This window comes from Strix uralensis, chromosome 3 (assembly GCF_047716275.1).
Source record: "Strix uralensis isolate ZFMK-TIS-50842 chromosome 3, bStrUra1, whole genome shotgun sequence".
NCBI lineage: Eukaryota > Metazoa > Chordata > Aves > Strigiformes > Strigidae > Strix > Strix uralensis.
This window is the reverse complement of record NC_133974.1, coordinates 130,306,168-130,326,166: the sequence shown is the minus strand read 5'-3', so window position 1 is coordinate 130,326,166 and position 19,999 is coordinate 130,306,168. Positions and strand designations below refer to the sequence as shown.

General features: G+C 36.9%; 1 protein-coding gene across 1 annotated transcript in view; it reads left to right on the top strand.

Moving 5' to 3' along the window:
• SLX4IP (SLX4 interacting protein) overlaps positions 1-19,999 on the top strand; it is an 83,002-nt gene that overhangs the window by 1,187 nt on the left and 61,816 nt on the right. The window contains exons 2-3 of the mRNA XM_074864397.1: positions 272-449; positions 4,970-5,018. Coding sequence (XP_074720498.1) covers positions 4,992-5,018 — 27 coding nt within the window. The 5' untranslated portion in view covers positions 272-449; positions 4,970-4,991. The remainder of the gene's footprint in view (positions 1-271; positions 450-4,969; positions 5,019-19,999) is intronic.

The window sequence follows — 19,999 nt, the reverse complement described above, 5'->3', positions numbered from 1 at the left end:
AGAACTAGAAATACTTTCAGAACTAGAAATACCAAATATGTGAGTAGCCAAGTATTACACTGCTCAACCCAAGCTTAGGATCCGCTCTCAGAAACTGATGAGTGATGGGTCTGGGCTGGGCAGCGTTTGACTCTGATAGTGAAGGACTGGAAATTTCAGAACCCCCTTGTATATTGTCGTAGTTAATTTTGAACTACAAAAATCGTTAATACTAACTTGTTCTAGAGAGTTCCTTAATTAGCATTTGTATTTTTGTTTCTGCCTTTTTCAGGTGCCCATCTCTCCCCACACATGGTAAAGGCACCCAAAATGGGCAGTATATGAATAGTTTGCAGCTGTTGTGTTAGAAGCTGCTGTCTTCAAGTGGGCATGTGTGGCAGGATTTTTTCAGATCCTCATCCCTGCTGAGTTCACATTCCATCACCACAGGAAGCTACTTTTTTGCTAAGGTAAGATGCTGTTCATCAGCCGGCAGAAAACACTTTAGCTCGCTCTCTGGGAGTCCATGTTTCCTGGTTTCTCCTGAGCGTCTGCCATTCCACTTGACGTCAGATTTCGGAAAGAAAGATACTCTGCCACGTTATTTTTGAAGTGTGTCTCACTCTAGGTACAGGGAACCTATGTGTTTAGTTCTAGATCATGTTTACTTGTATAGGCTGTCTATCAAAAATCTAGATGTTGAAATACTACAAATACTATATCAAGACTTTTTAAAAAATATATATAGCTTCTGAGAGGATTTTTTCTGCCTTGTTTGCTTATCTTCACATTTCTTTATGTACATTTTCCTTTAGAGGTTTGCATTAGGTTGCAACAGATATGGTATTCTATGAGTCAGATTCTTGTTACCAGATAGTAGCAATTGTAATGGATCTGTGTGTTTTTCAGAACAGAAAATGGCTAAGTATTTTGGGGCTTGCTGGCTTTTTTTCTTGTACAGATGATGGGTGTTCTTCCTCATTTTCTGATGTCTTAGTGTTGGGTATTTTTTAATCTGTGACAATTCAGTGGCTTTCCTGGTGGTTCACGTTAGGTGTATTATTTTTTGTTTCTAAGGATTTGCTTGCGTTTATTCTGCCTGCTGTGTTTCCTTTGTCTTATCTATATGGTCAATGCAAAGAATGGGGTAGTTGGCAAACTCCCAAAGTCAGCTTACTCCTGTGAAGAGCAATTGAACCAAAGATAACTTTTCTTGTGCATATTTTTTTATTTTTTTTTGTTTGTTTTCATCTAACATTTTGTAAATTGGATTTTGAGAGGATTTCTGCCTGCCAGCAGTCCTTCTCACATCAGTAGTAGCAGTCTTGTTGCAACAGTAGTATTCTGGGTGGTAAATTGTTACATAAAAGAGATTGGTGATGTTGGGATAAGTTCAGCTGTTTCATCCAGCTGCTTTGTTCTCAGGCAGGACATGAGCATTTGGAGAAGAGATGATGCTCTGGCATGTTTTGTGGTAACTCTTCATATTATTGCTACTGTAAGGATTAATGATAAAACATTAGCAGTCCAAATATTCTTCTTCAGATCACAGGCCTGCAGCACCATTGTAACTTGTATACTGTATGCAGCTCAAAAATTACATACAATCTAGGTAAACTATATTCCTGGAAGCATGAGGCAATGTAGCTTGTGTTCTACCATATCCCAAGGTACAGGTAATTCCGTGTAAATGTTAGGTGTGTTCAATATTGTCATTGCTGTTGTAGAAGCTCTTAGTTGATGGTGTGCTACACAGCAAATTGTGTTTGTAATTACAGATTTCCTAACTTCAGGTTATGGTTCTAGCTGCTTGGAGAAGAGACTATAGCATTTAATACTCTCCCGTTTTTTGCTGTTTCTTGCCTACTGTTTTTCCTTTTTTAATTTTTTTTTTGCTTGAGGGAGGAGGTAGGGATCATTAGTAAAGCCCTTCATTAAAATTAAAAACCTGATCCTGAAATGCTGTTGAAACCTTTTTTTTTTAAGAGAATCTGAGTCATACATGCCCAGGTTCTGTGGTAGTTTGAAAGGGCTGTAATATATTATTATTTGCTTTTTGTTCTTGCATGATGGGGTGAGTAGTCCTTCCTTGGAGTTCTTGAACACCAAGAATACAGTCTTGTACACTGTTCGAAGGAACTGAGAAGCACAGTTGGTTTTCGCTTTGTGGCTGCTATTTCCCTTTAGCATCTCTTCTGACCTAGTTCTGGCAGCTGCTGTCAAGAATTTCTGAGCTTTATCCCTTACTAGGATTCTTCTTATAGCTGTTCTACTATGTTTACTTCTATAAAGTAGCACCTTCCTATCTGACAGTATTGAAATATGATGTCACGAGTGGTCCAGAGCACTGTTCCTTACATTGTGTTTCTTGAAATTGCTGTCGGTAGAGTTGACAGAATTTACTCCAATAAAAGAGAAAGGTTTCCGGGGCTGTTTTGTGCAGGGGAGAATGATAGTCGTGTGGCATAAGGCATGGTGTTCCAGCTTCTGTCTGCATGACTGACTTGAAAATTCAATTTGCTCTACATAGCTTTCTGATTGCTATTACTGTGCAGCTGAGAAAAGCTCTAACTTTGAGCTTTTTCAGAACATAGTTGAAATAATTTATTAACTATATTAACATTTACTTTCAGTAGTTCCAGAATGGTTCTCAGTTCAAACTCATTTTAACCTGGTTACAGTAACAACTGTGTTACTTCTCAGTGTTTACGATCCTTTTACTATTTCTGTTTCCTACTGCTTAGATATTGATATGAAATATAGAGAAAAAAATCATTGAGAGTTTCCCTTGAGCCAGTATATGAAATTGTGCCCTTGTTACTTTCACATTTTCTCGTTGTTTTAAAATCTTGGGTGTGCACTGCATAGAAGTGTTTATTTAGTTCAAAATGATTACGGTTGAATCTTAAGATCAAAATTGTCTATGCTATACTGTGTGGTTGTAAAGTGGGTCTTGTTTTGCACTTTTTTTGACATTAAATAAGGATAACGACTGCCTTTTGAAATCTGTAAGTGTAGTGCCTGGCAGAGACACATATCACCAGCCTAACTTGTATCATGAAATTTTGACAGCTCTGTCACAGTACTTTACAATAACTTGAAGTATGATGTGAGAAATGGGTATGTCTTCCTGTGTTCTTATTTTCCTATGCCATCTCTTAATGAGAGGGACAAATCTGGCCAATTTTCTAACAGACTAATCCTTTAGGAAACTTTAGAGTGTAAAAGGTAGCTCTATTCTAGTGTAGGTTCTGTTGTGGTTCGTCTGTTGCAGACAGCAGCTACTGACACTTGTTTTTTCTTGATTTTGAAGCTTGAACTGTATTATTTGGGTACCCTATCTTTGTATACCAGGGCCCTTGTTCACCTGGTTTTCTGTCCAATCCAAGTCTATTCCTTGTCTGTTGCCTCTGTTCCTCTCCTGTGTGAAAACAAAATGTATTTAAATTTTTTATTCCTGGGTTTTTGTAGATATTAATTTGGTACCATAGGCCCCATGCCATGTCACTTCTGAATCCCAACATTGTGGGGTTAGCTGGAAGGATTTTTGTGAATTTAAACTAATTTTTTACCTTTTGACAAGTGAATGTTTAGCTCCCGTTTATGTGGAGAATGATGAACTTCCCCAGTAGTGCTGTGACTGTAATTGTTGTCAGTTCAGAAAAAAATAGCAGTTAAACTGAAATCAGTGTGGAAGGCAACTAGACGTGGTTTGGCTTGCAAGCTAGCTTGAAGCTTGTAGTCATTTGAGTGAGATCCAGTGTTCTTCCAAGGGGCAGGGGGGGAAAACTTCACAATTAGTTGAAGGTTTCTTCTTTCCCCCAAGGGAGGGTGCATTTAACTTCCAGCATGAATTAATGCTTCCTGAGTTACTTGAAGTGGTCTGAGGCAGAGTCAAGGTCTATGCAGCTAAATGTATTTCACTCAATATCCCCAGTTAAGCAATCTAAATCCTGTGTGGCGGTAAGCAAGAGAAGAGGATGTCCAAAGTTCACTTTACTTTTGTGCAACCACAGTAATGCTCAGGTCACATTACTTCATGCATGCAGTAGTCTAAAATTTTAAATAAACATAATGTATATGTATATATATATGCATACCAGGTGCACCAGAAGCCATAGTTTCTTATTTAAAAAAAATAAAAAGTGACTGTGCTTTGTTCTTGAACTGGTTTAAACTCTGATACTACTGATTATCAGAACTGCAGGTAGTGAATGGGTGTCTCGATTCTGAAGTTTGCTTACTGCTGCTTGGTCTGAAAGCAAATTTTGAAATTTGTGTAGTGTTGCTGAGCCCCTAGTAAGAGAACATGATGGATGATATTATTTCTGTAGGGCCATTGTGGTATGCAGGGTGTTGTGGGCTCCCTAGCTAAGTAGAAATGGAGTATCCACAAGATAGGAAGCGATGAACTGTACACAGAGTGGTTTGAGGACTCTGTTGACTAGGGCAGGTATTATTTCATGTATTAAGATTATTTTTCCATGAAAACAATACCTTTTTTGTGTGTTTTCTTCCCTCTTTTCTTCTTTTTTCTTTCTTTAAGCTATGCGAAGGGGTTTTATGTGAAGCTATTACTTTGAAAGAGAAACTAGGCCAGGGGCAATGTACATAGGGACTGGTGGTTGAGACAGTAGTAAAGGAATATTCCAAGTTTAGTTTGCTGCTCTCTGAAAAGCTTCTTGAGGATAAACTAGGTGGATTTGTCTCTGTCTTGGTACTGGTCTGAAAAATAGTTCTGATTTTGTATTTTATGTGTTGTATGCTAAATGCCTGAACAGTTATGAGGTTCACTAAAGAAACCAACACAGCTAAGTAAATCTCCTTTAAATAAGAGTTTTCCTTAGTTTTCTTAAAGCAGAGTAGAGGGTTTGAAGAATAGCAATAATGAAAAAAATGAGTAATAGAATTTAAAAATCCTTCTCAGTTGGTGTAGAGATCTGATTTTTTTTCCTCTAGTGCTGATCACTTTTAATTGATGTTTTTATAGGACCAGCTTACACTGACCTATCATGGCATCCAACAAATTTGTTATTAAGGTAAGTAGAATGTTATAGCTTTCATTTAAACAAAAAAAAAATCTGTAATACTGCTTAGAATGTGTTTACATTGATTTTAAAAGTTAATGATGAAGAGGTTCATCCTTCAGGCTTCTGGTCATAGCATATTTTGTATCAGTTTTTCTCCCTCTTTGGAAGCAAACTTCTTCAGTCGTTGCTGTATCATGGCAGACTGTGTTTGAGGTCAGCTGAAGATTAAAATCGTGTAACTAAAAGTGATTAGTTGTGTAGTTTGAATTGGAAACTGCATGAATTCTCAGTAGAACAGTATCTGCTACCTGAAATAAAATTTAGGGTTGATACTTCTCTTACTGTAATCTTGCAATATTATTAGTATATTTCCCAGATAATCTAGGAGTTCCTGGTTTAAGGTGTAGCAGTGTTCTTAAACTATTGCACTTAGCTCTTTATTTCCATCTCTTATTTGCTTGTTTTCCCATTTTCAGGGATTAGTTGTCTTACATCCAGTAAAATGCCATTGCATTTTATCTTGCAAACAGTCTCTGACTTTTGGTTATGTATTGGAAGAGTAATGCTTTTTAAAACATTCTGTAATAAACATAGCACTTCATAATTCTTCTACCATAGCTATATCAGTTTATCAATAAATAAAACTAATTGTTCAGTAAAAATTGTGAAACCTCTTTTAGACCTTCTCTCTTGTTTCTGTGTTCCTGTATGTCTAGTGTAGTTTAGGTAATGTGTACATTTTGAAGTGATTAGTGGAATATATTATTCTCTTGGAAATTATTTGTCCAGGAATTTTCTTAACAGAAAAGATTTTTTTCCTCTCTGGGTTTTTTGGAGGGCAGCTACAAAAACCTTCCTGACTGATCAGGCAGTGGAAGCTGCTGAAGCTTGATTTTGCACATAGCCAACCTGTTCAACAAGCAGACCAAACACTTATTTTTTCCGTGTTATGTGTTCTTTTCCAAGGGAAACTGCTGTCATCTAGTGGGATGTTTGCTTTTTTTTTAAGGCTTAACGTGATTGTAAACCTTAAATTGACAGTATCATGTCTATACTGTTCACTGCTTCTGCATTGCTAAAGGAGTTAGGGGAAATATCTTTGATTTTCAGCATGTTGTAGCTGATACTCCGAGTCTGTATGCCATGATGTGGGTAACAACAGGAGCTGAAGCTGAAGGCATTGTTTTTCTCAGTTGAGAACTCTTGATATCATCAATGTTAATAAGTGCCCAAGAAAACAAGTGGTGTGAGTTGAAATACCTTTGCTAGATAAAAAAGCCTTAAGATATGTGGTTACTGACCTGCATTATCACAGCTTGCTGATTCGGCATAGACGCTTTACGGGTACTCAACATGTACCCTGGCAATCTCTAGGTAGTTTAATATCACTGACTATCTGAGCAAACGGATACCTTCTCATTGAGCATGTGTTTGTAGGTAAGCAGTATCACCCATACAACTTTAGACAGTGCCAGTGAGGTACAACTTTATTTTCTTCCTGCTAGTATTTGAGAAATGAGGATAAGTTTTTGCATGTACTGCATGCTGAAAATTAACTTTGCCTTGACTAAAATGTGTCAAATACATAATGTAAGTATGTGAAAAGCTGATTAGAATTCACTCTGTACGCAGATGCGTAACATTTTCTTGGTAGATCGGGGATTTTGTGTGTGAATTTTTGCTGCTTTACATTCACTGGATTTGCATTTAATGTATTCCCTTATCTAAAGACTGTTCAACTTTCACATAAATTTTGCGAGGAAGATCCATGTGCAGAAGATTGCCCATTAAAAGGCAGAAAATATTCTCACTCCTCTCTGCAGGGGCAGTATAGAAAATACTGTATTCTACTTTCAGGTTTCTTGTGTTTGAAACTGATAGGAGTATTTTACTGAGTCTGAAAATGTTTCATGCACGCCTCGTCTTCTACACTCTACTTTTAAGTTTTTAGATTTTGTAGGCACGTGTATGTTAATCTTTTTGGTGAAAGAGAAAAAAGTACAGCTTATCAGTCTGTCAAGTCTTAGCTGACTGGAATGTAACTAAGAGGAAAACACCGATGATGTATTTAATGGCTTTGCTTCTTAACAACACGTATTTCATAGGAGCATCTCTGTACCTCTGGTGTAATGGTCAGTTATTTTCAGTAGAGGGAGTAGTTGGCCTGTTTTTGAAAGGCGATCCTAAGCTTGGTTTTATGGGCAATTAAGAGCCATTGAAATAAAATAATTGACGCAGTAAAATAGCTTTAAACCTTAATACAAAAACTACAGTTGGGTCCTAAACACACTTTCTTCACTTGCCAAGTGGCTGGATGCCATGGTGTTGTGATGTGCAATAGATAATATTTTATGCAAGTTAATTTGATCAGCAATTTTCAATTTTAGGAAATATTGATACTTCATGAAGTACTGCATGGTAGAATACCCCCAGATCTGGAAAATAAGACATACGAATTTAATTAAGCTTTCTCTGTGTGTTGCTAAAATATTTTACTGCTGTTCTGAGAAATAAATCTTAACTTTAATTGGTGAGGCTTAAAGCAAAATCATGAACTCTATATGGATTTGAAAAGTAATATCGCTAGGGCCTTGTTTTAAACTTTGGACAAACTAGAAAGCATTGCTCTTCCAGAATTGTGTAAAATGACTTTATTCATGCCAAACTGCAGAACTAAATATAGTAATTTTTATGGCTGTAATAGAAAAATTTCATTTACTGTTTTCTGCAATTCGTTCATTTGCCAAACACTGAAGACTTTAAGTTGTTACTATACTTCAATAGCTCAGCTCAAAGGGAAGCTTTTTTTACTTTGCCATTTCCTACTTTGAGAAATTAAGAGCTCTGTTCTGTCTCAGATTTGTAAGGCCTTTGCTTGTACATATCTTAGATTAGGATAATTATAGTTTCAGTGTTCCCTCTGGTCATACAGCACACTCTGCAATCGATTTTTCAGCAGTGTTCCTTGTTATCAATTTAAATTATTGCATGCTTGAAGTGTGTATGAAACTTTTTGGTCCTTCACTTCAAACATCTTGCTTGCTTTAAATTGCAAGTTCCTTTGAAGCAGTGAGCATATTTTTCTGTTTTATACTGGGAACAAAGATGGAAGTGCTGGAAATGGTTGGACAGAAAAATGACAGTATGACTGTAGAAAATCAGCAGTTTATTTTGAAGGGGCCTTTTTTGCTATTTCCATGTGTGTTTAAATATGTTAACAGATTTCTAATGCTAAAGCTTCACCATATCTTTCCAGTGCTTGCTTTTTTTTTAGCTACCAATTGAAATGTAATACAGCGATAGTATGTCAACAAAGATTTTTTTTTTATCAGATATGTCTCTTTGGATGGTTCTTAGGTGACATCTAAGTGGGCAAGACAGATTAAAGTTTCCATTTCTGTCAAGTGTGTCCATTGAATTAGCTAATCAATATTTCTGTAAATATTTTGCTCTGTGAGAAAGTAGTGTGTTTGCTTCTTCCTACAAGTTGTTTGGGGAGGAGAAAACCTAGGGAGGTGAGTAGGTTTTCTTATCTAATTATTAAATTTTTCTCTGATTCCATATAATGAGTAATGGAGGATAGTAAATGCATTTTCTTGCTATAAGTTTATAGATACATGAATGCAGTGCTCTCAAGTGGAGAGTAAGAATAAGGAATACCATTTGTGTTTAAAATAATATTTTTGTAGATTGTGACTACTCAGAGTTACTAGGCTGATACTACAGAAGCTTTTTTTACATACATAGTTTTGAACTGTTTAGCGTACTGATTTCTAGTTTGAAAGCTAGGTTTTTTAAGAGCCCTTAATTAAAATAACTAATAAATATAGTACTTTCTGATGCTCATTTCTTTTTTCCCATTGCAAAACGAAGACATTTGTATGTAAAATTCCTGTAGTTGAAGTACTTACGAATGTTTCAGCAGAAATATGCTAAGATTAAGTTTTTGCAATTAGAATTTGTAAAAGTTCTCCAAACTAATTAAAGGTTGTTGAATTTTACATGTACTGGATGTTCTTATATTTGCTTTTGGGGTCTTTAAAAATGAAGAAATAGCTATATTAACCATTTAATAGTGATTTTCTAGGGATGGTGTTCTCCTAAAGCAGCATTGCTCACAGCAACTATAAATACAGGTGGTTGGAGTTGTTATTATCAAGTAGCATCACACACTTCACTCAGCTGTGATGTTTGTTCTGTATGAATGGATAAGATATGATACATGTCTAAAAGGGCTTAAATGTGTTAAGAAGGGAGCTGGGGGGAAAATATGATTTAAAGTAGGAAGTAGAAAACAATAATAATGGATAGAGGGACATCTAGTTCTCTTTCTTAACTCTGCATTTAATTCACGATTTCATGGGACCAGATACGGAATGACTAAAGTGATGAGTAAATAAGTTCCAGAAGAAAGAAAAGAGGAAGTTGGGAGGTAGAGGGGGGAGGAAAATTAAGTGTACGGTCTAATTCTAAACCTTCTGGAGTCAATGGAAGTTTCCTCACTGACCTCAGAGGATTAATTTTCAAGCCTAGGGAAATGATGAGTGGATGAAGAGTTGAGAGATTAAAGTGTTAGCAGAAGGAGAAAGGAATAGGAAGCCAGAGGGGTAAACATCAATAGTGGAAACACTGCTTTCACGGGGATCACTCCAAATAAGGAATAAAAGAGTGGTTCTACTTGCATGACTTTTTTTTGGTAATTCAAATAAAGTAATCTGATTACTTTTGAAAGTTTCAGTTGTAGCAGAAAATGAGGCTTTCGCTAATTGTGAGCGCTATACTACTGTGACAGTGGTATGGCATTCTAAATATACACCATACCAAGTGATGCTAATTTTTTAAAGACATAATTAATTCAGAGGTGTAATCTCCACGATAATTGTCACGTGCCTTGTTTCTGACCAGCACTACCATATTTTATACTGCCACTGTTTTGCTTCTTGGAGATCTTGGTGGTACTGCCTGCTTGACCCCTGAGTCCAGCAGTGAGGGAGGAAGGGGTGGGAAACTTAGAAGCAGACTTCAATCTCTTTGAGTCCAGCAAAACATCAGGGCTTAGCAGAGATGCTGCATGGGGTCACTGAATGTCTTTAGGTCCTGGGAGAGGCTTCAGCTTGTGCTGTAGGTGAAATTCTCCAATTCTTTCCAGTGAGTTCAGATGGGGGTTAGTAGGCTGGGAGGTGAAGGGATCCATGTTTCATATAGTACCTGGTAATGTCACGTACAGTTTAATGAAGCAGTGATGCAGTTGTTGCTCTTGATGTTACTATCATGACAATTTAATGTAAAATTTTTTGTATTGTTTCGTGTGGCCTCCCCCCACCCTGGACAATGTAGATGGATTCTGATATGTGAAAGTCATCTGAGTATTTGATATATGAGTGTGTTCTGACTGGACTATGGAGTAAAAGAGAGAAGAGAGACTGACGACACATTTTTATTCTTTCCTTATGTTTCATCCATGTGGTTCACGACTTCCTTAAAAGGAGTCTATTTTTAAAAGCAAAATTATCGCTTGGTTTCAATTCTCAGATAAAAGCTTAGTTTCTGGACATTTTCTGTTCACTGCAGCACTTATTCAACCATGACTCTGCAGTATTTTTCTTGACTCAATAGCCAAACTTTTCCTTAAATGATGGTACCACAGGATGTGGCACCGAATTTCAGTGTTCTGCTGTAGTCATTGGTAAGCATGAGTACTGATGATGCTCAACTATTGTGAAAACCCTTTAAACTGCTGATAAAATGATGACTCATGGTCACCTGATGAAAACAGATACATTACCATGACTCCAGAAACTTTAGATCCCATGTAAGTGTTTCACTTCCCACACTAGTTCTTCTGAAAGGGAAGATGATGCAGTTATTTTCTAACAGTTGACAGCTGCTCAATTAAGCTGTGACAATGTGGTTGGCAAAAACTATAAATTCCAGACTTTTAAAATAATAGTTTAAGGAACTAAAAATCTGTATGAGCTATGAAGAAGTTGCCAACATTATTTTCAGTGTTACTTGGGGTGTTTTCTAATCGTATTATACATCTTAGATTTCATTTACCACTACTGAATTTACTGAATTAAGTTCTTTTTATAGTGGATCTGACCCAAACCTCACTGAAGTCAATGGGCTTTGGATCAGAGCCTGTAGGATTATATTGGTAGGACACTGTAGCTTAACTAAGGACATACTAATTTATTGCATCAACAGCCTTCCTCAGTTCAATTTATCTGTCTTTTTAAATGCAACCTGTTTGTCTATAATGTCAATGTCTAAAGAAGTTAGGTTGGAAAAATATTGAAATGTGATACAGCCAAATAATAAAATAGAAATCAGTTTTAATTTCAGTATGAAGAGAGTAAAATGAAAAAACACCTGTGTTGCCGACTTGTGATTACCTAGGGACTGTGAAAAGATGGATAAAGTGAAAGTAGAATTATGAAAAAACATTAAATTAGACTTTAGGTGTGTATGATTCTGTATTATAAAGCAGAAAAAGGTTCTCAGCAAGTAATTGAATGTAAGGTAGTGTGGAATGGTACATAAACTCCTAAATGATCAGGAGTTCCACTGGTGATTTTTGTCTTACACTAGTTTCCCATATTGACTGGAAATATTTCTAACTTGAAATGCTGTGAGACACCATGCTTAAGAAAATCAAAATAGTATTAAGTGATTTCAGATGTGTATGATTGAAACTTTTGCTAGAATGGACAACGTTGGTATGCGTATGAGAGCAATATAAAAATATTATTTTTCTTTTTAAACAGATGTTAACTAAGTAAAATTCATGCTTTAAAATTTAACATGCAGACTCCTAAAGTGGTTTTAGTTATATCTCAGTTTCTGTTCTTTTTTCCATTTATTTTCCAGCTGACTCATTTCAAACTGAGATGATGTACATTATGTATTTACTCTGTGCTAAAAACTGGGACTCACCTAGTTTGAAAAAGAATGGTCTGATCAGAATTTAATATTAACTTCAGATATTAAGAAAAAAGGTAGAAACAAGAGAAATTACTTAGTTGCTATAATACCAGTCATACATACTATGTCAACAAATCACATATAGGAAAGTCATGGCTTAGTTGTTTGTTGTTTTTTTTTAATCCCTGAATCCCTCTGCACCATTTTCATTACCACAAGCAGTGTAGTAATGAAGAGGCAAAAAGTTGCAGGTTTAATAAAGAAATTTAGTAATAATGTCAGAAATACATTTGAAAAACACACTACAATGTGAAGTGGTATCTTAATTGACAGAAAAGGCCTTTTACTACAGCAAGCAAGTTCTGTAGAGTTTGTCCACATTCTACCCCTTCTGCTGTTGTGTACTGTTCTATCCTTCTGTTTTTAACAGAATCTGTCTACTTTTGCCTTTGTGTGATATTGCTTGGCCAAATGAACAGCAACAATACAACACCTTTATGTAATGAATAAAAATCAGATTAGCTGTACAGATTCAGTTTGTCATACAAAGAAATGGTAAATGAAGATAAGTCATGCCAAGCCGTGGTGTCTGTACCTTTGCATATTTTTATTGCCTTCTTCTTAGAATGCAGTGTTTTTAATAAGGCCTACACAAAAGGTGACTCTGCCTTCTTATTACAAAACAGTATTTGTAGCTGAGAGAATTTCACGTAGGAAAGTGGGAAACGAGCAGTTTGTGGTCTAGATCATGTGCAGACGGTTTTGAACCAAAATGTTAACTCAGTGATTTGAGTGCTTCAAGATGATCTTTTCCTGTTGGCTGTATACGCCTTGCTGGGGAAGTATGATCCGTTTATGAAGCCTGAAGAGCAACTGTCATCTTTCTTGGCTTAGTACTTTCTTGTCTTTGTAACTTCTTTCACTAAGGCTTCTTTGCTATTTCTGCTCTGTGTTTTACAGAGCGATCCTCTTGTATGAAACCCTGAATCTACCAGCTTCAGCAAAACCAAGATTTTATTCCTTTTTCTATGTCACTTGCCATGTACATACTAAATAGCTTTTGAGTGGAGAATCTCTATAAAGATGTTGCATCACATGCACGTTGAAGAATAGTTAGTCTTGAGGGAGAGTGAGGACAAGAACAGAGGTGAGGAGGAATGATATATCACTGCTTTCCACGCAACAAAATGTGACACAGCCACAGAACATTTTCTCAGCATTTTCATATTGTTAGTGACTCTGTTCTCATTTTGTTGTTGTCCTCAGTAACTAAACTAAGCCTCAATAACTTGTTGTTGTCCTCAATAACTAAACTAAGCTCTATCCCATGTGCAAGGTTCCCTTTGCACAGCCCTGCTTAGTTTCCAGGAAGTAGCAAGGTGCCTGGCATATCTGACACCACTCAGCTGGTGAAACAATAGTTTATATAAGCTACAGTTAAATAGAGCCTTTCAAGTTCAAGCCAATATTCTCCTGTTTTAAACTCAGAGGGTCGTCTTTGTTCACTGAATATACCAGTGATTTAATAGCACTCATAATTAACCAAATATACATGGTTGTGGTTTATCCTGCTTTGTATCATACAGATAAAGGCTGATAGAAGAGAAGTGTATAGCTCTGAACATAAAATATTTGCTGAACTAAAGAGCTGGGAAAGAGTGAAGTCTTGGGCCATTAAAGAGGATCTGTTCAATGCCAAGATCCTAGGATTTGACAGTCAGTAGGGTCATGCAGTATATAACTTTCCCTTCTTTATTTTGACTTTCCTACAGTACAAAAATAGGAAGGAGAGTAATATAAGTAGCGCTACCATAGTGCATTGTCTTGCCATAATAAGGTAATCTTCAGTAATAGAAAGCAAGCTTAAAAAGAATTATTCCCTTTGTGGTATTGTCTGTAAGTCTCTGGTTCTCATTTTGCTGGGTGTTAAACTGTCACGTAGTCGCAATCCATGTCTCGGCAAATTTACAAACAGTTTAGATGATCGGGGTAAGTCTGACACATCAAAAGTGGAAAATGAAGCCCACAGTTTAAAAAAGCAATCAACCAGAACATATTCTCGCCTCAGACAAGTGCTGAGTACTGAGTGTTTGGAGTATAATATGAAATAGACTGAATAGCAGTGACTGGCTGCCATGGGCGTCCCAGCAGAGAGAAATATTACAGGAAGGTTTGGAATAAAAGAGCAACATTGGTTTATAGGTTTCCTCAGAAAATTGTTAGAATTTGTCATTAGTTTTAAATCTTTATATGTCAATTTATGCACCTTTCAGAAAATGGAATATTTTATTTTGCTTTTATTGTTTGGTGAAAACAGAGGGTGCTGTTTAGAGATGACCTTAAAATACTTTAAAAAAAATAAAAGGGAAGCTATTTCTTTGCCTATATCCCTTCTTCACCCTGATAATTGGCAGGAATTGTGATTTGATTTGCAGAATGTTTGGAGGGTACAACTAGGGGTACTTGCTGATTATGAACTGAAAAGAGATTTAATTACAGTTGCCCAGCATATTCTACATAGCTTAGAAAACTCTTGGCTAATTTGAAGCCATTTTCTGTAGGGCTGTTAGAGATGGTGCATGTCATCATGGTGGTTGTTTTAGAGGCCTACATTAATAAGCACATAGGAAGTGTTGGGATTTAGTCTGGTTTTGTAAATTCCTTACTGAACTATGATACAAATTTTGGGAGGGAAAAATCCAGTGATGAAGAATACAATAAGAAATTTTGTAAGTTCAGAAGTGAAATGATATTCAGATATCGTTAGAACCTACCTTTTTGTTAGAGAGTCTTTTGCAAGCATCAAGAAATCTCACAGTATTTCAAGCTGTACACCTAGAAAATCACTTAGAGCTCTGTTGTTGGTAGGCAGTGTTGTGACAGGGTGAGGCAACTGTTATTTGTGTACTGTTATGAGACAGCATTCTTACTCCAGGCAGAGAAAAGGAAGGTGGCAAATTAACAATTACCAGATCTGTAAGATGGCCAGTCCGTTGGATCTGTAACAAAGTGTTATGGATGCCACTGATGATCACAGACTATTAAAACATAATAGTTTGATTGTTGCAGTGGACTACAAATTCAAAACTAGTTTAGAAGGACAAAATACTTCTGGAATTACCAGCAGCAATGTTTGTCGTGTTCCTTGGTGTAAGCAGAGCCTTGCTTCACAGTCTGTTGCTCTGCCAGCGTGGTATTCCTCCTTAACATGGAGATACTGGCAATAATAGATTGTGAAACACTTTAGCTTTTTTTTTATTAAAAAGCAAGAAGGGGAGCACTGAGGTATCACTATTAACTCATTAGCTGTAGGCTCTGTTACATGGAGCTTTTTGAAATGATGCCTGAATAGCAATGCAGAACTGTGCCTACTCTTCAGAGCACAGGTGCTCCTGAATTAACGTCAGCTTGTATCCTCCTGCTGAGTATTTCTATTCCATGTAAGAAGTGGTTGTGTCCTTAACACCAAATTTTGTCTACATAGGTACTAGTGACTTTAAATTGATGCAAATGGTAGTTTCAGGATAGGCAACGTAATGGTATTTAAGAGGGTAAACTCATTCTCTGGGAACATCTACTTTGTAGTAACACCCACAGCAAAATTGCTGCTGCTGCTGGCTGCCATCATATTGGTACTTGATTTTGAAAGACGACTGCTTTCTTTTTGGATTACCACACAGATTTAATGATTAGACTTTGATCAGCAAATGACATGCTCGTTTCTCTAATTTGACCACCTGTCAATAGTCCAGTGATCCTTAAGGTGCTTAAACTAGTTCCCTTTTCAGTAAGAGTTTGGACCTCTTCAAAAAGTCAGTACGTTGCATGTGTGAACGTTAAAGTAGTAAGACATTAGTCCAAATCTATTACAATATAAAGTAGTTTAAATGCGATGCCATCTATTATCTTACTAGCGTGGTGAAAACCACCAAAGCTTTTTTCAAATGGTAGTTCGGTTGTGGGCTGCGTGATGGAGGTTCCCCTGTAGTTAAGGTGAAGATTCCAGACTTTTCCACAAAGACTGAAATCCTGTTCTGTGAGAGCTCATTCTCAGCAGCGAACATCTCCCTTGCTTTTATTTTCATGTTTATAGCAGCACCTTATTGGGATTTATGAATTGGACAGAACTAGGGAAAGAGTAAAATGAAAAGTGGCAGGGTTGTGGAACAGGCCGTGGAAGGTCAGTGTCCTACGGGGGGAGTGACTTGGGATAAGTTTTCGTGTGTATAACCGCTGTAGAATAGCGGGGATGTATGTTTAACTTCTTAAATTGCAGATGAACCGCAGATTATAAGCATGAAAATGCAATAATGTACCATTAATACTCTAAGATTGCTCATGATCAGGTAATGGGTTTGGAATGATTATGCTGCTGCCTAAATGGGAAGAAAATCGTACTTGTATTTTCTGGAGTTTCCCTCTGTGGCTTCCATAGGAAGCTTCCGCAATCCGGCCTTATACAAAGTTAATTCTCAGGCCTTTTTTTGTTGTTTGTAGCTGTCTTCAACCCATCCCTTAATGTTTCTGCAATAGAGCAAAAGCTGAATTTTACAAATCATTCCGCACTGAAGAAGTTAGTAGCATAAAGTTTTATTTAGGAAAGAAAGAAGAAAATTGTTGAAAGAGTCCAGTCATGGCGGGATCTTGCGTTCCTCCCGAGGTGCAAGATAAGGTCGGTCTGAGGAGGCCTGGTGTAGCTGGCCAGCGGTGTAACAGCAGCAGGCGCTGGAAGTGAGGCGGTGGTGGGGCGGGGGGCGGCGGCCCCGCAGGTGCGGCCGGGCGGGGCAGGGCGGCTTCAGCACCAGGCCCGGCCCGGACAGCGGCTCCTGCCGCCCCGCGCCGCCGGGCCCCGCGCCGGGGCAGGCCTGGGCCCCGCTTCGGCCCCAGGCCGCGGTGCTGCCTGGATGCCTCCTCCCTTAGCTCCAGCTTAGCCAACTAGGCCCCCTCCTCAAAGCCAGGGAGGTGGAAGAGCGGTGTTCATTTCAGCTCTGCCCAGTTAGAGCCCTACCGCTTGAGGAAACTCAGAAGAACCCCTTTCAAGGGTCATTTACTGTTTGTTTTTCTAGCGAATTACCTCTTCATACCTATTTCTTTTCTAACGACTTCTTGTTCATTTCTCTAATTTGGGAAGTATACTTTTAAAGACTTCTGGTGATGTGTTTATTTTTCTTAAATGCTTATGGAACAGAAACACAACCTCCCGAGACATGTGTCCCAGATGGAATTAGAAAGGTCCCGCAGTGTTAATTCTGTTCATCCGTTATACCTCTGTATTTTCCTCTTCTAACTTGAATCCTGTAATTTTACAGAAGAAACTATTTTTGAAGAAGTTTGCTTTCCATGCACACATCAAAAATATCAATAAGGTATAAGCATATGGAAAACTTAATAGGCAATTTCACCTTTCCACATATGCAAATGCACATTAGGGGAAAAAAGGCAAATAGAACCAGAAATCCATCTCTGACCTTTTTACACCCACATTTTTGATAACACCCTTGTACTTTGAGTCTGGGTTTTTTTCCAATGCGATCTTAGAAATTTCAGCCATGGGTAGTGGGGTTCACAGATAGATCCTGGAAGGATGATGGCCTCTGCTTTTTATTGCTGGCTGTGGCAGAAAATCTCAATTAGTGCGAAAAATATTGAGAATTCTTGTATTGAATGATTGGAGAAAATATTTTTGATTTATACTGCATACCTGCCTTTTAAAATTGTATGTTTTATTGCTAGACGTAGAATGGGAAGATGGGACAGTTTGACATGCTTTAGCTATGGCAGTCTTTAGCTATAAATGTGTGAATGCTAAAGCTACAAATTGATCTCCCTGTGTTGCAGATAGCTTGCATCTTCTTGTCCCTAGTGTTTCCACAGTGTTCTCCACAAACCATGACAGCAGCAGGACTTTCTTTTTCTTATTTTTTCTTTTAAAAAAAGTACCAGTAGTTGCATGAGACTTTCCAGCGATTTCTAAGTAAATTATCAACAGCAATTTACAGCAAAAATTTGCTAAAAATGAGAAAATTAGAGATTTAAGACATGCATGTACTAAAGCGGTGATATAATAGTTACAGTTGTAATAAAAATTAGAATAACTTAATACATCTTATGTGCTAAGAGAATACGAATGAAGTTACCATAGTTTCAGAATGTCTTGGTTTTTAATGATGATGATTGTTATTTTTAATTTGATTTTTTTTTTCCCAAATTCTTTTCCTTTCTAAACAATGTAAAGGGAAGAAAAATTAACTTTTGTGAAATGAGTCCTCTGTTTACTTTTAGAAAATCTTTGTTTCCATTTATTTATTAATTACTTTTATAAAAAGGGGTAACGATGTAGGTATATGTATGTTGTAATGCTCATTTTAAGAAACTTGAATCACAACACTTCTAATATTGGCAGTCTGACATTCATTGTAAGCCTAATAGGTTATTTCATGCTGCTTCTCTTTATATTCCTGGTTATGATACTGAAATGTTAAGACCACACACAGACAACAAGGTCTCTAGCCACTTACGCATGTAAACAGTCTGGCTTTTTACAAAGTGGAAAAATATTTCTTGTGCAGTATTTTAACATGATCAGCATGTTAAGGCTCAATCTGCAACTGTGTCAACATTTCTTTGGCTGTAACCATTAATTCTGTAGCCTCTTGATAATATGTAAAATGTGAAACTGGTTTGTTTACTACTGGGATTTGTCAGCAATTACTGTCTACATTTAGCTTAGTACTTTTAAATAGATAATAGATCAAAGAATTACTTTGCATCATCACTCTGGGTTTAGTAAAACAAAGGATTTTTTTTTCAGCTGGCCTTGAGCTCTAAATGGACATTGGAGCAATAAATTTCATAAATATTTTTCTTATACCTGTTTGTTAGTAGGCACAGGTACAATACATTAAATAAGATTCTGTAACTACTATTTGACGTGAGTTTAGCTGTAGAGACAGGAATGTACATCTCTTTCAGGCCTTGGTTATCATGAGACCTGGCACATAGCTAGGATTTTTTGGTTTGTTTATTTTTCTGTAATTAATACATCTTTTCAGCATTCTTACTACTGTTAGGAACTGCAAGTGCAGTGGTCATGTGCAATATTATCTAAGCAACATATCGTCTTGGTCACAAAGAATTGTGAAGACTACAAGTTCTGATAGACTGTTCTTCATTTGTTTATGGTATGGAGCTAATAAGAGTAAGATGGCACAGAAGCATTTTTATGGACGTCATATCTAGTCAAATAATAAATACTTGTTTTCATATAGCGTCTTTTATCTCTGTTCTCAAGGTCTTTATTAATATATTTATGAATTTAGTTTCAGTGTATCTTTGAGGTCTTACAGGTATCAAAAGAACCCAAACAAACCCCAAAGCTTACTAGATATATCTACAGAACTTTGGTAAGGATTTTTGCATTTACTTAGAAGTAGGTTGTATAATCACTAACTCAGCCTTGCCACTGCTCCTGAGAAGGTTGCCATTAATTAAGTCTGTGATTTCAGGGACACTTTGTTAAAATATTTCACTTGAGCTTTTCTTATAAGTTTGTACAAATCTAAAGTATTTGTGTTCCTATGAGTATTTAAGAGCTAAAAATAACAGCATGATATAGAATGCATACCAATCCAGAAGACTACCACTTTAAAAATCTCAAAATACAGAATTGCAATATGGGCGAGCTAAATTACTGGGGAGAAATCCAGTTCTAGGAATAGTCAGCTGATAGAATAAGCTATTATACTGAAAGTCTTACAAGGCAAACCTGTATTTTTAAAGTCATTATTATAAAGTATTTAAGAAATGTGTCACTTACTGTAGGAGGTTAGTAAAGCTTTCCGTTTGTAGATCACTATCTTTTCTTTTTTAAGACTTAAACGCTCTTTGCTGCTTAAATTCTGTTACCGTTACTGAACACCACGTTTTGTAAGTTGCTAAAATTTCAATGAACCTTTTGCCCAGTAAAAACCAAGCATACCGTTCTTCCAAACAACATATGAACAAAGAGAATCAGCGTGTTTCATCATTCCTGTTCAGCTGTCTGGCCCAGCTTCATTTCGTTTGAT